Source organism: Chionomys nivalis, chromosome 8 (assembly GCF_950005125.1).
Source record: "Chionomys nivalis chromosome 8, mChiNiv1.1, whole genome shotgun sequence".
NCBI lineage: Eukaryota > Metazoa > Chordata > Mammalia > Rodentia > Cricetidae > Chionomys > Chionomys nivalis.
The window spans coordinates 76645188-76658861 of record NC_080093.1 but is presented as its reverse complement, the minus strand read 5'-3'; the positions used below and the strand labels follow the sequence as shown (position 1 = coordinate 76658861).

General features: G+C 41.3%; 1 protein-coding gene across 1 annotated transcript; it reads left to right on the top strand.

The window, feature by feature from the left end:
- Nucleotides 1–4404: 4404 nt before the first annotated feature.
- Anks4b (ankyrin repeat and sterile alpha motif domain containing 4B) lies at nt 4405–13470 on the top strand. Its single transcript, XM_057779723.1, has 2 exons — nt 4405–4568; nt 12393–13470. The coding sequence occupies exons 1-2, from the start codon at nt 4405–4407 to the stop codon at nt 13468–13470; spliced, it is 1242 nt and encodes a 413-aa protein (XP_057635706.1).
- Nucleotides 13471–13674: the final 204 nt, after the last annotated feature.

Below are 13674 nucleotides of genomic sequence, written 5' to 3'. Positions count from 1 at the left end.
TTTGCACTCCCACCAGCAATGGAGGAGTGATCCCTTTATCCACATCCTCTCGAGCCTAAGTTGTCATCAGTGTTTTTGATTTTGGCCATTCTTACAGGTGTAAGATGGAATCTCAGAGTTGTTTTGATTTGCATTTCTCTGATGACTAAGGAAGTTGAGCTCTTTCAGCCATTTTAGATTTCTCTGTTGAGAGTTCTCTGTTTAGGTATGTACCCCTTTTTTTATTGGATTATTTGTTCTTTTGATGACCAATTTCTTGAGTTCTTTGTGTATTTTGAAGATCAGACCTCTGTCTGATGTGGGGTTGGTGAAGATCTTTTCCCATTCTGTAGACTGTCATTTTGTCTTGTTGACCATGTCCTTTGCTTTACAGAAGGTCCCATTTATTAATTGTTTCTCTCAGTGTCTTTACTGCTGGGGTTATATTTAGGAAGTGGTCCCTGTGCCAATGCGTTCCAGTGTACTTCCCACTTTCTCTTCTATGAGATTCAGTGTAGCTGGCTTTATGTTGAGGTCTTTGATCCATTTGGATTTGAGTTTTGTGCATGGTGATAGATATGGGTCTATTTTTATTCTTCTACATGTTGATATCCAGTTATTCCAGCACCATTTGTTAAATATGCTTTCTTTTTCCATATGATGTTTTTTGACAAAGTTTGTTTTTTATAGCTGAATAGTACTACCCTTAGGTAGCTTGTACAGCTTCCACTGCTATAAAAAAGAAATGGGAAAAGGGAAGAAACTCTAGTGACCATTGGAGTAGTCACTGCTGTGAAGAACTTGTAGATGGAAGCTGTGCACTCTTGCAGCATAGGCTAACAAATAAACAAATTCTTATGGAATAAAGATTTGAACAAAAAAGAGTTAAACAGAATGCACAATTGTTTAAAAGTAGACCATCTTCATGTAAGTTTAGTGAAGGCTACTTTTTTTAATAATGTGGGAAAATACAGTGTGTCAAAAAGGGAGAAATAAGTAGTACATTTTAAAATGAAAATGGTATAAAAATATACAAGGGAATATATATACCTAGATTGCTACTTGTATATTCAAAGAACATATATTTATAAAACTTTTTATTTGATCAATTCATATTTTATAAATATTTTGTGTGTAGGTGTGAACATCCAGGCATTTTATTATTTATTTATTTTTTTTTAAATTTATTTAACTTTATTTTAGGTGCATTGGTGTGAAGGTGTCAGATCGCCTGGAACCGGAGTTACAGACAGTTGTGAACTGCTATGTGAGTGCTGGGAATTGAACTCAGGACCTCTGGAGAAGCAGTCAGTGCTCTTAACCACTGAGTCATCTCTCCAGCCCCCCATTCAGGCATTTTATTGGGCATATGATCCTTCCTATATGTAATTATTTGATAAAGCTTGGCAATTGCGTTCAAATTTTTGTATCATCACTAATATTTATTGCCATAATCGAGTACATTAGAAATTTCACTATGGTTATATACTTGGATTTTTTTTTCTTTAAATTCTGCTTAATTCCTCCTTCTATTTGGAGGCTGTGTTATTAGGTATATATATTACATTTTGTTTCTTTGTGTATGGGGGTGCATGTGCCATACTGTATGTGTGTGGAGGTCAGAGGACAACTTGCTGGATTTGCTTCTCTCCATTCTGTGGGTCCCAGGAATCAAACTTCTGTCTTCAGGCTTGGCAGATGAGCCTCTCCCTGCTGACCCTGTCTTCTTATTGAGTGTCTTAGTTACTTTCCTATTTCTGTGGGAAAACACCATCACCAAGAAAGTTTCCACAAGAAAGAGTTTATTTTGGTTTTACAGTTCCAGAGGCTTAGAGACTGTGATGGCAGATAGCTGAGCAGCAGAGAGTTCATATCTCAAACAACAAACTGGAGTCTAACTTGAAAAGGCATGGGTCTTTTGAAGCCTCAGAGCCCACCCCAGTGACATACTGTCTGCAACAAGGCCACACCTTCTAACCCTCCCTAAACAGCCACCACTGGGGACGGAGTATTCTAATGCCTGAGACTTGTGAGGTTATGAGGGACATTCAAAACATCACATTAGGTATATAAAAGCTCCAAAATATTCTTGTAAATGAATTTTATTTCCCTCATTAGTATCACCTCTCATTATCTGTATAAACACTTTTGGAACTTTTTTTTTTGTCTGTTACAAGTTTATCTACAGTATTTTTATTGGTATTTATTTGATATAATTTTTTTCAGTCCTTAGCTTTGTCTATTTATATAAAGCACGGTTGAGCCTTGTGACTGAGGAATTTGAGGCACTTAATTTTAGGTTGGTTACAGACAAGTTTGCAAGTTAGGTGTTAGAAAACCCGCAAATGTTCTCCTCAACTCTGCTCCAACTTCCATCTTATAAATTTTAGATCTGTTTCCCTTTTCATTCTGTTCCAAATAGTTAACAGAAAACTTATATACAGAATATACAAGGATTCTCACAATCCATTGGTAATAGAACGACAGATGAAAACTCGGGGAAAATGTTTGATGAGCAGATGTAAAGCACACAAGAGTCAGGGTGCATGGGTGGAGTCAGCGAGCAACCTCAGGTGTCAGCCTTTGCTTCTTGAGTTTGAGGCAGAGTCTCCTGTCACTTCTGCATCCCCCAGCTGGCTGGCCTGTGAGTTTCCAGGCATTCTCCTCTGTATACCTCTACCTTGACGTAGGAGGTGGAATTACAGACAGGTGTGTCTGTGTCCGGCTTTTTATGTGAGTTCTGGAGTTTCAAATTCAGATTCTTGTGTTTGTGAGGCAAGGACTTTACCTGCTAAGCCAAATCCTACCTCAACACACACACACACACACACACACACAATTTCTAACATGGTACCTTTAAAGTATATATTGTTATTCGTAGTAAAGTTTTAATACATGTATACATTGATCAAATCATATATCACCTAAGACATTTATCATTTCTCTGTGAAATCCTCTCCCTGGCTATTCTGAAATATACCATCCATCAGTCCACCATAGCTATCTTACTGTTCTTACAAATTCTATTTGACAGTTCCTTAAAGCTAAATACAAATTACTATGAAAACCGAAATTCTTTGCCTTGCTATATACCCAAGAGATGTAAAAAAAAAAAAAAAAAAAAAAAAGGAAGCAACTTAAATATCAAACCAATACAAGTATTAAATGGATAAAGGATATTTGAAATGCTAGTACAGTGGAACATTATTCAACAATTAAAAGGATGAACTTCAAAACATACTCCTTTTAAATAAGGGCCCCCAAAACTTGTAGCTCAGACTTTCATTGATATGAAATACTCACAAATGCAGCTATAAAAAGAGAAAACCTATTCATGGTTTCCTAGGGCTGGGAGTAGGAACTCATTACACAAGGGATATCTTTTAGAAGTTTTGTTTTTATATTTAATTGTTTATTTAGCATGTGAGAGTCTGAGTTGGTAGGAGTTCCAGGATTATAGGTTAATGAAGGATGTTTTTAGTGTGGAGGAAACGTTGCAAAATTGAGTCGTAAGCGGGCCATTGGTCAGTATTTGAATTTACAAGACTGGCGAGACCAGAAAGAAATGAATTTATTAAATGTGCTGTAAGTACTCAACAGACAATAGCAGCATGAACAAAAAGATCACCTACGTGAAAGAGTGGCCTATAGGAGTTGGCCATGGTGAAGCCGTCCTCTGTGGTTAGGGTGACCCAGGGCAAACACCATTATGTAAATGAGGGAAGTTCTGATTGGTTGATATTTAATTTCCAGAGGTCCCTAGGTTTACAGGGTGCAGCCTGTGGTTAGGGTTGTACTTGGTTTAGACCGGCTTCACTCAGTTACATCCTTCTGCAGCCAGGAAGTGCTCTGTTTCCTTTGTGTGAAATTTCCTAGACCAGGCTTCTATTGCCGCAATTCCTGGATGGCAACCTGTTTGTTTTCTGGTCTGTCACGCAGTCTCTCTCCACACTATGGTAGCGGTTTTGCTACTGTAAATTTACCAAAAGCATTCTTTTTATATTTCAAATGATAAGTTTCAAGTTGTACAAATTATATGTGTAAAAATCCATGGAAACACTTCTTTTCCCACACCAGTAAACTTAAACAGTTCTGAGTTTATTGAGGTTATTTTCTACGTTCTGTGCCTGGGTGACCAGTGTCACATCTGACGCTTGTTAGTGGACACAGTAAAGATTAAATGTGCTTCACCACACTTATGACAGACACGACAGGCCTCAGCATTCCCTGTCATGACTGGTTCTGAGAAGAAAGGGCTAAGTCTGAGCTTCAGGCCTTCCTGGCTCTCCTCCAAGGAATGAGGCTGGAATGAGCTTTGGCCTGAGGCAATGGTCCCTGTCACTGATTAACCAACCCTGTTGGAAGGCTGTACCACCAGCACTGCCCAGACAAAGATACCTGGCCAAGCCCTTGTTGGCAGAAAAAATGGCTACCCGCTATCACCAAGCAGCGAGCGACAGCTACCTGGAACTCCTGAAGGAGGCCACCAAGCGCGATCTCAATCTGTCGGATGATGATGGCATGACACCCACGCTCCTGGCAGCCTACCACGGCAACCTTGAGGCCCTGGAAATAATCTGCAGCAGAGGGTGAGCGATTTCTGTCGGGGCAGCCTGGAGGACTCCACGGCAGAACCAAGAGGCCGGGACATTTGAGTAGACAGTTTGCCTCTTTCTAGGCTCTTTAAGTAGTTGGCTTTCAGAGAAAGAGGAGACTAAGCTAGGTATGGTTTCTTTCCCTGTGAGAAGAGCCCCCTGGCAGTCACTCAGCTAGAGGGGTGGGTATTGTAATTGTATGCATTGGAAATCATTTCCACGGAAGTTAAAGGAAGTTAAACGGTTGGCTCTTTAGAAAGAGGTCACCATTCTTCTCAGCTCAGTCAATCTCCTTGGTTACGATATGTTTTTATTTTACTTTTTCAACTGTGTCACTAAAATCTACCTCTTCTGAGCCCTCAGTTTCGCCATAAATTCCTGATTCTTGAATGAAATTTCTGGCTTCACATAAAAGGGATCTCTAGGCCATCTCTTCTTAGTTTCTTTCTAGGCAACATACACACACAACACAGAGATTAGTGGGGGGAAGGGAGGGAGAGAGAAACAGACAGACAGACACAGAGGGAGGAGAGAGAAGCAGACAGAAAGACAGACAGACAAGAGGGAGGAGAGAGAAGCAGACAGAAAAACAGACACAGAGAGGGAGGAGAGAGAGAAACAGACAGAAAGACAGACAGACAGAGAGAGGGAAGAGAGAGAGAGAAACAGACAGAAAGACAGAGAGAGACAAACAGACAGAAAGACAGACAGACACACACACAGGTGGGGGGGAAGTCAGGAGGGGAGACAGACTGACAGACACACACAGAGGGAAGAGGGAGAGAAGGAGAAAAAGACAGACAGACATATGCACACACTACACCTTAAATGTTAATTCGTCTTTGCTAACTCTTATTCTGCTGGCCCTGCCCTTTATCAGAGGGCTAGCCAGGGTTGGCAGCTGTTACTTAAAGATGGAGCAAGAGAGGAATCTGAGGGAGCAAGTAGGAGAAGAGGAAGAGCAGGGGCGGGAAGGAGCCAAGTGAATGTATTCAGTATATTGCATAGCTAACATCTGGTAGGTGACAGTCCTCCCTTCCTCCTCCCTGCCTTCCTCCTTTTCCTCTTTCTTTCTCCTCCTCCTCCTCCTCCTCCTCCTCCTCCTCCTCCTCCTCCTCCTCCTCCTCCTCCTCCTCCTCCTCCTCCTCCTCCTCCTCCTCCTCCTCCTCCTCCTCCTCCTCCTCCTCTTCTTCTTCTTCTTCTTCTTCTTCTTCTTCTTCTTCTTCTTCTTCTTCTTCTTCTTCTTCTTCTTCACCTTTGGTGCTGTCTAGAGGATGCTGATCAACAAAATGTCCTGGTTTCTGTTGTGGCAATCACATTTGAGAGGGAAAGACAAGCAAGTGGTTTATAGTAGACATTACCAAGCCTGTTCTAGAGAGGGGAAAATTCAGCTTGTATTAGAAAGACAATCAGCTGATCGAGGACTGAGGGAAACATCTTTCCCATAAGATGGAGCATTGTGCACTCCAGGGATGGAAGATTTTGAGATTGGCTGGACATGATTTGCCCAGGGACAAGACAAGCCTAAGTGACAAGACCAGACAACAGGAGTTGTTCTGTTAAGGACATGAGTCTCAAACCACACCCTGTGTTTACAAGGGACACAGCAGATAGATTTACACTTATGAATATTGTTTTGGTGGTTGCCCAGTGCTTACAGGGAATGTTTAAGGATCTTCAAGGTGAACTGAACTAACATGGTGACAAGGGGTATGGGAGGCATAGGGAGATTTGAGGTGCAATTTGAATGTAGACTAGCCGGTGATTAGAAGTGAGCAAATAAAGGGAGAGAGGGTCAACATCCATGTTTGCATTAAACAGATTGCAGACATTGACACCTCGTTGAATTGAGGTACATGTCATGAGCATGCCCACAGTCTTCACTGAAGCTTCTGAAAAGTTTTCAGATAAATCTTTCTTCTTTTGAGTCAATGTCTTGGTTATTTGTTATAGCAGTGATGGATCTCACGTTTCCTTGATTTATAAGGACACTTTAGTATTATAACCAGCAAATTTACTTCTTAGGTTAGCCCCCTGTTGGATATATTTTTTCTAATTTGCAGTGTTGTGATGATTATTTTTCTACATAAATATTCATCCATACTTTTTTAGTGTAAATTCATAGAACTGAAGCTTTTGAATCAGTTGGCATGAATCTTAGCCCACTTGTGCTATGATCAAAGAATCCTACAGGCAAGGGCATTTCCAGAGGCTAGAACTTTTCCCATAGTTCTAAGAGCAGCACAGAAGTCCAGATCAGGTTGGCAAGAAGTTCAGTGCCTATAGCCTCATACTCCACTTCCAAGATGGCTCCTTATTGCTGCCACCTCTGGAGGGAAGAAAGGTGGAGTCCTCACACAGTAGATGAGACAGGAATGTCGTGAGAATGATGCCAGCCTGGACTTCATAGCAAGTCCCTGTCTTCAAAATTGTGCATATATTTATTGTATACAGTATGGTATTTTACATACATTTACATTATGGAATGACTGGATCATGCTAATTATGTAATACCTTAACACACTTAACAATTTTTGTGGTGACGATATTTAAAATATATCTTAACAAATTTCAAGTGTGTAAAGCATTGTTTTTTATGTTGTCACCGTATTGTAGAGCGAATTGTTTGAACTTTTCCTTTTTAATGGACATTCTGCATCTTTAAACCTCTATTACCATACTTCTCTCCCACTTCCAATCACTGTCTACTCAAGAGACTTCTACAAGTCCTATATATTTTAGATTCCATATTTAAGTGAAATTGTGAGGTGTTTGTCTTTTTGTGTCTAGCTCATTTCACTGAACATAAACATGGATGCTCCAGGCTCATCCATGTTTCAAAATGTAGGATTGTCTTTTTCTTTCAGAAAAGATAGTATTCCATTGTATATACACAGACACACATATGTATATGTATATATATATATATATATATATATATACATGCATACATTTTTTCATTCATTCACTGATGCAGGCAAATTGATTCTGTAATTTATTCAATTAGTTGTCCATTTATACACTTAATTCCTTATCTATTCTTGCCCTGCCAGTGAAGAAGGTTTGACTTTTGTTGGCTGTTATAAGTAGAGTTGAAAGGAACAACCTTGTTCATTCAGCTTTGTCCAAGGCCTCATGTTCCCTTGGGATACATTCTTCAAAGTAGAACGGTAACTTCTGGGAGGTGCCCTGATGTCAGTCTTTTGATCTATATCCTGTCAAGCAATCTGAGCCAGATAATGCTTTTCCAAGCATGGTACTCACCTTGTGGTCCCACTAAAACCAAACAACCGATCGTTTTCAATCATTTTCTGCTGGATAGGCAAACACTGGCAGTGTAAGGTTTTAATTGGCATTTACTTCATTATTATAAGTGCAAACAATTCCTTTTTATGTAGAAAAAACCATTTTGATAGGATTATTGTTTTCCAAGAACAGCTTTACACATATTCAAAATCAACTTCAAAAGAAGAAATTGGAGTGGAACAGATGCCTAGAGGGTCGTAATTTAAGCAAATTACCCACTTAGCAACAATAACAAGCTGCTTTAAAAATTATTGACCAAAATTATTGCTTACTAAAAATCAAGAGCAAAATATGGCTTATTTTAAACTGCTTCTCAGAGAGTTCCTCTTTTGGGAAAAAAATATCAACACTAGATTGAATCTATCCTAAAGAATCCATAAGATATTGACATTAGATTCAATCTATCACAAAAAGGTGCTGGTTTGTAGATGGCTGAAGAGATATATGCCTGGTTCTACTAAGAAATGTGAGCCAGAAAACTGGGTTTAGCAGTAGGCATTGGAGTCCCAGCACTGGAGAGGCAGGGACAGGAGCATCTCTGGGGCTTGCTGGCCGGTCAGTCTAGCTAATTGGTGAGCTCTACTTTCAGTGAAAAACCCTGTTTCAAAAAGAATAAAAATGAAGAAGCAATTGAGAAAGACAACCATGTTAACCTCTGCCCTCTATGAGTATGAACTGGAGCATGCATACATGTGTACACACACACACACACACATACACACAGACATGTGAGTCAGGAGGCATGGTGGTGCAAACCTGTAATCCCAGAAATCAGAAGACCAAGACAATAGGATTCAGAGTTGAAAGTCAGCCCTAGTTACATAGAAAGATTCCTTATGAACAGATAGAGGCAGAGAAAAGTAGGAGTAGGTTTAGAAAGACTTCATGAAGCTTGACAATAATAAAATAAATTTATATTGATTGGAAAGCTGTCCTTAGGGTTTAGATGCACTAGGAAAACCCACGGATCATCTTCCTGACAGCATTTGAAATTTTCTCTAAAGAAGATCCACCTCCGCCCTATCTCAGGCTTTTCTCATGTTCTTCCTTGGATCTTAAAAGCATCACTGGAGCCCTGCTGAGATGGGAAAATTCACTCATTCTGCCTGAAGTCTATGGCTCTAACCCAGCCTCTTAACACCCTGTTACTTCCTGCTACAGCTCACCCTGCCCAGCTCTTCCTGGTTTAGTTTATCCGATCCAAGGATAATCCAGGCGCATTCAGTCAGTGTGTTTTTGTTTATACCATAGTCACATCTTGGCTGTTTTCCAGTGCTGCTTTGATGTCTAGGGTGCTTAAGGGGTCCTTTGAATGTGGTGTTCAGTTAAGTAAATAAAGAGTGAGACCATGTGTTTGGAGATGAGGAACCGTGTTCCCCAAAGATTTGACTGTGCCAAGACTGGAAGAGGGGGTCTCCTTTGATCCAAAATAATTAAATTGGGCTAACTGGCTAAAGCCCTCTTAACGGAGACTCCCTAACAAAACAACATTATGTAGCCTTTGCTTTCCTTAGATTCAATCTCACTTTCTTTCCTTCCTTCTCCCATTCCTTTACCCATAACTCCATACTATCTGGTCAGGCCGATGTACGCCCAGATATGCCACGTTATATCACCCATCCTTGTCTGTGCCATGTTCTTCTCTGTGTGAAACAGGAGGCCAACCTATGGCTACTGGATCTAGCCCATAAATGGGCTTTTATTGGATTTCACTGTGGTTTTTTTTTTTTTTTTTTTTTTTTGCATTTAAAATTGATCCAACGTTTAAAATAAATTCCATGAAATTCTGGAGTTCAGCCTTTGTTTGAAACACGGATGTGGTAACACTGCTTCTGCTTTCTTAGGGCGTAGCCAGAGCTGCCCTGCTACTGAAGTTTCTAGGAGCTTGAGCATATCTTGATCTTTGCTGAGAAAACCAGTTGTGTGTCTTCTTTGGACAGATTTTGAGATATCTACTAGAAACTACAGATGATAAAATGAGAAAAAATGCAGGCTTTTTCCTTTTGGGAAAATTAATTGGGTAAATGAAGCATAACTACTTGATTAAAAAAAAACTGTAAATACTTAACTACAAGAACTAGGCCAGCATGGTGGTTAACCCCTGCAATCCTGGTACGCGGGAAGCTGCAGCAAAAGGATCGCCATGAGTTTGAGGCAAGCTGGGACAACATAGTGAGTTCCTGCTTGTCTGAGAAACAGAGTAAGACGCTGCCTCAAAAACAAGCAAATGGCTGGTGAGATGGCTCAGTGGGTAATGGCATTTGCCACTAAGCCTAATGATCTGCGATTGACCCCTGGGTCCCACATGGTGAGAGAACTGACTGCTCTAAGCGACCCTCTGACCTCTGCATGCATATTGTGGGATACTCATGTGGCACACACCTTTAATCCCAACATTTGAGAGGCAGAGGCAGGTGAATCTCTGTGAGCTTGAGGCTAGCCTGGTCTACAAAGCGAGTTTCAGGACAGCCAAAGATACACAGAGAAACACTGTCTTGACAAACCAAAACAAACAACAAACAAAAACCCCACAAGCGTGTTATGGTGGTAGAGTTTACCAAATCACGAAAAAAGATTAATATATGAGTATGGAGAAAAGAGAGATGTTGATAATATGTACTGAATGTATGCATGTATAGTTTGCCACTTTTTTTTTTTTTTTTTTTTTTTTGGTTTTTTGAGACAGGGTTTCTCTGTGGTTTTGGAGCCTATCCTGGAACTAGCTCTTGTAGACCAGGCTGGTCTCGAACTCACAGAGATCCGCCTGCCTCTGCCTCCCGAGTGCTGGGATTAAAGGCGTGTGCCACCACCGCCCCGGCCTCTTTTTTTTTTTTTTTTTTTTTGGTTTAGTTTGCCACTTTTCTATGTTATATATGTTTAAGGTCACAGAAAAACTCTATCAGAGGCATTATTATTCTCAGTCATACTTAATGAAAATGTTATATTTTAATTACAGGATTTTAGTTTGTTGCTTTGTTTCTTTGCTTCATTGTAGTTTTGGTTTTGAGACAGGATGGCAGCATGTAGCCAAGGCTAGCCTCAAATGCTGGTTAAGTGTACAAGCTGGGTTATACTCATGTAAGAATTTTATTTTGTCGTAGATGGTTAAACATGAGACAGGCCTACTCTATGGGATGCCGCCTGTTCTGCTGTGGATACAGCACCACGGTAGAACACATGATAGACACATATGAGGCCCTGGGTTCTTCCATTAGCACTGCAAAAATAAAAATGGAAGTGTGCTGTCTATCACCATCATTCAAAACATTGCGCCCTCCAAGAGTCTTACTTACTCCTGGGATGGTGATTGGAAACCAGGAGTTGACAGGGAGGAGACCCACGTCTGAGTCTTCAAGTTATAGGATTCTGGTTGTACCACATTAACCTAGGGAGTCTGTGAATCACCCGAAGATCTTGTCAAGCTCTAGATTCTGATTCAGTAAGTCTGGGTTGGACTCCAGATTCTGCATATTGATAATACCACAGCTAATCTGCTGTTGCTGCCAACTGTATGTTTGGGTCAAAAAACTACTTAAAATAGAATCAGTACGGTATATGAGCATCCTTTCAAGTGGGTAGATCTTTTCTGCTTCTGTTTTAGCTTTCCTACCAGCAGTGGTGAGAGCATTTTCAATTCATCCCCGTCCTGTCCTTCAGTAGGGTCTGTACTTGTTTCTCAAGGCCTCACAGGAAATAGCTCTTTTTTCCTGGTTTATTTGTTGTTTTGTTTTCTACATTTGACTCATGGGAGGGCTGATGTGTTAGCTAGAATGAACTCTCTCTAAGTCCTCCGAGAATACGGCTAAGTTGTCAGGACAATTAAACACAGAAATTATTGAAGTTATATGAACTCACCATTGAACAAATTTATTAAAATGTTGCACTTGACATTCACCACTTCCCAGTGAGTTCACTGTTCTTGTGCATGTGCTCTGAAGTGACAGACAGCCATGGATGGTTGCGGAGGAAAGGAAATATCACACTATTGCTTGTTTTTCCAGTCTCTGTATCCAGTGAGGTGATGTGGCAACATGAAAATTTTCATGATGTGTAGATTTATACCATTATATACACTATATATCAGGGATTTGATTTTTTTCCATGAGTGAGCCCATTGTTAAACATTTACAAGTATATCATTGAATGATACTGTTCTTGGCTTCAGTTAAACTTCTAATTGAGCTCAATCAGAATTAGGCATGGTACTATATTTCCTTTCTCTGACTCATGTGACCCAACTCTGACCAATGTGATATGAAGGTAACTCTGCTAGGAAGTTTTTTTGGGAAGATTTTTTTTTGTTCTAAAAGGGAGGCATAGCAAGGAGATGGTTCTCCCTATTTCTGGCCATCTGGTATCTGGCTCTGACACAGCTAAACTCAGCAGCCATCATATGTCAACGTCAAGACAGGATAAACATGCATTTTGTTGGTTGTTTTTGTTTTTCTGTAGAGACCTCATGTTCAGTGAAAAAAACACTTTAACATGCATCTTTCATATTTTCTTCTCTAGTGGGGACCCTGACAAGTGTGACATCTGGGGAAATACTCCTCTACATTATGCCGCCTCCAATGGCCACACCCACTGCATCTCATTCCTGGTCAACTTCGGTGCCAACATCTTTGCCCTGGATAATGACTTAAAGTCTCCACTGGATGCTGCTGCCAGCAGGGAGCAGAAAGAATGTGTTGCTCTCCTGGATAAGGCTGCCACCATACAGAACACCACGAACCCCAAGAAGGTCGCCCGACTGAAGGAGCAGGCTCTGAGGAACGCCAGGAGGCAGATGAGAGAATGCGAGCGACTTCAGGAGAAGCACCAAAGCAAGATGGCACGCAACTATAGCAAGGAGGACTCTGGAACTTTTTCTTCTTCCCACGGCGCCTTCTCTGGGTCATCCCTTTCCAAAGCTTCTACCGGGGGATTTGGGTCACTGTCTAAAGGGATTAAAGATACCTTCAAGTTAAAATTTAAGAAGAACAAAGATACAGCAGAGCAGGTGGGGCAGGAAGACAGAAACGGGCAGAGGCATGTAATGGAAGTGTTCAGAGAGGAGGAGGAAGACTCATTTCCAGATGACTTCGGAGAGAAGCTCAGTTTCTCAGCAGGGAAGGCCAGCGATGTACAGCACGAGTCTATTCTCAACCGTCCAGGGCTAGGGAGTATTGTTCTTAGAAGGAACAGAGTACTGGACCTCGAGGACATCTCAGACAGCAAGAGGGAGTTGGGGTTTAAAATGCCCAGTGAGCTGTTCGAAAGACAAGGGGCAGCTGATGAAGAGGAGGATGAAGAGGGAGAGGGAGATGGCACTGCAGGTGACCTTCCCTGGGATGATGATGAAGTCGAATGGGAGGAGGATGTGGCTGATGCCACTCCCCTGGAAGTGTTCCTGCGGGCTCAGCACCTAGAGGACTTCCTCCCCGTTTTCATGAGAGAGCAGATTGATCTAGAAGCCCTGCTGCTTTGCTCCGATGAGGACCTTCAGAATATTCACATGCAATTGGGCCCCAGAAAGAAAGTCCTTCATGCCATAGACAAGAGGAAGCAGGCGCTCCGACAGCCTGGGCAGCTGGTGGACACCAGCCTCTGATGGAGACCCTTGCTTAGCAGGGTCATCTGAGCATGGGGTCATGCACAGTCCCTTTGGGAGCACCACAGGAGGCAGCCTGTACCCTATCTCTGTCCAGTGAAAGACCTCTGGGTGTGGGTGTTAGGGTTTTAGGGAGGACCCCAAATACTGAGAGCCAGACTCTGGGAGATACTTTGTGTTCAGGTAAACCATCAGTGGGAAAAG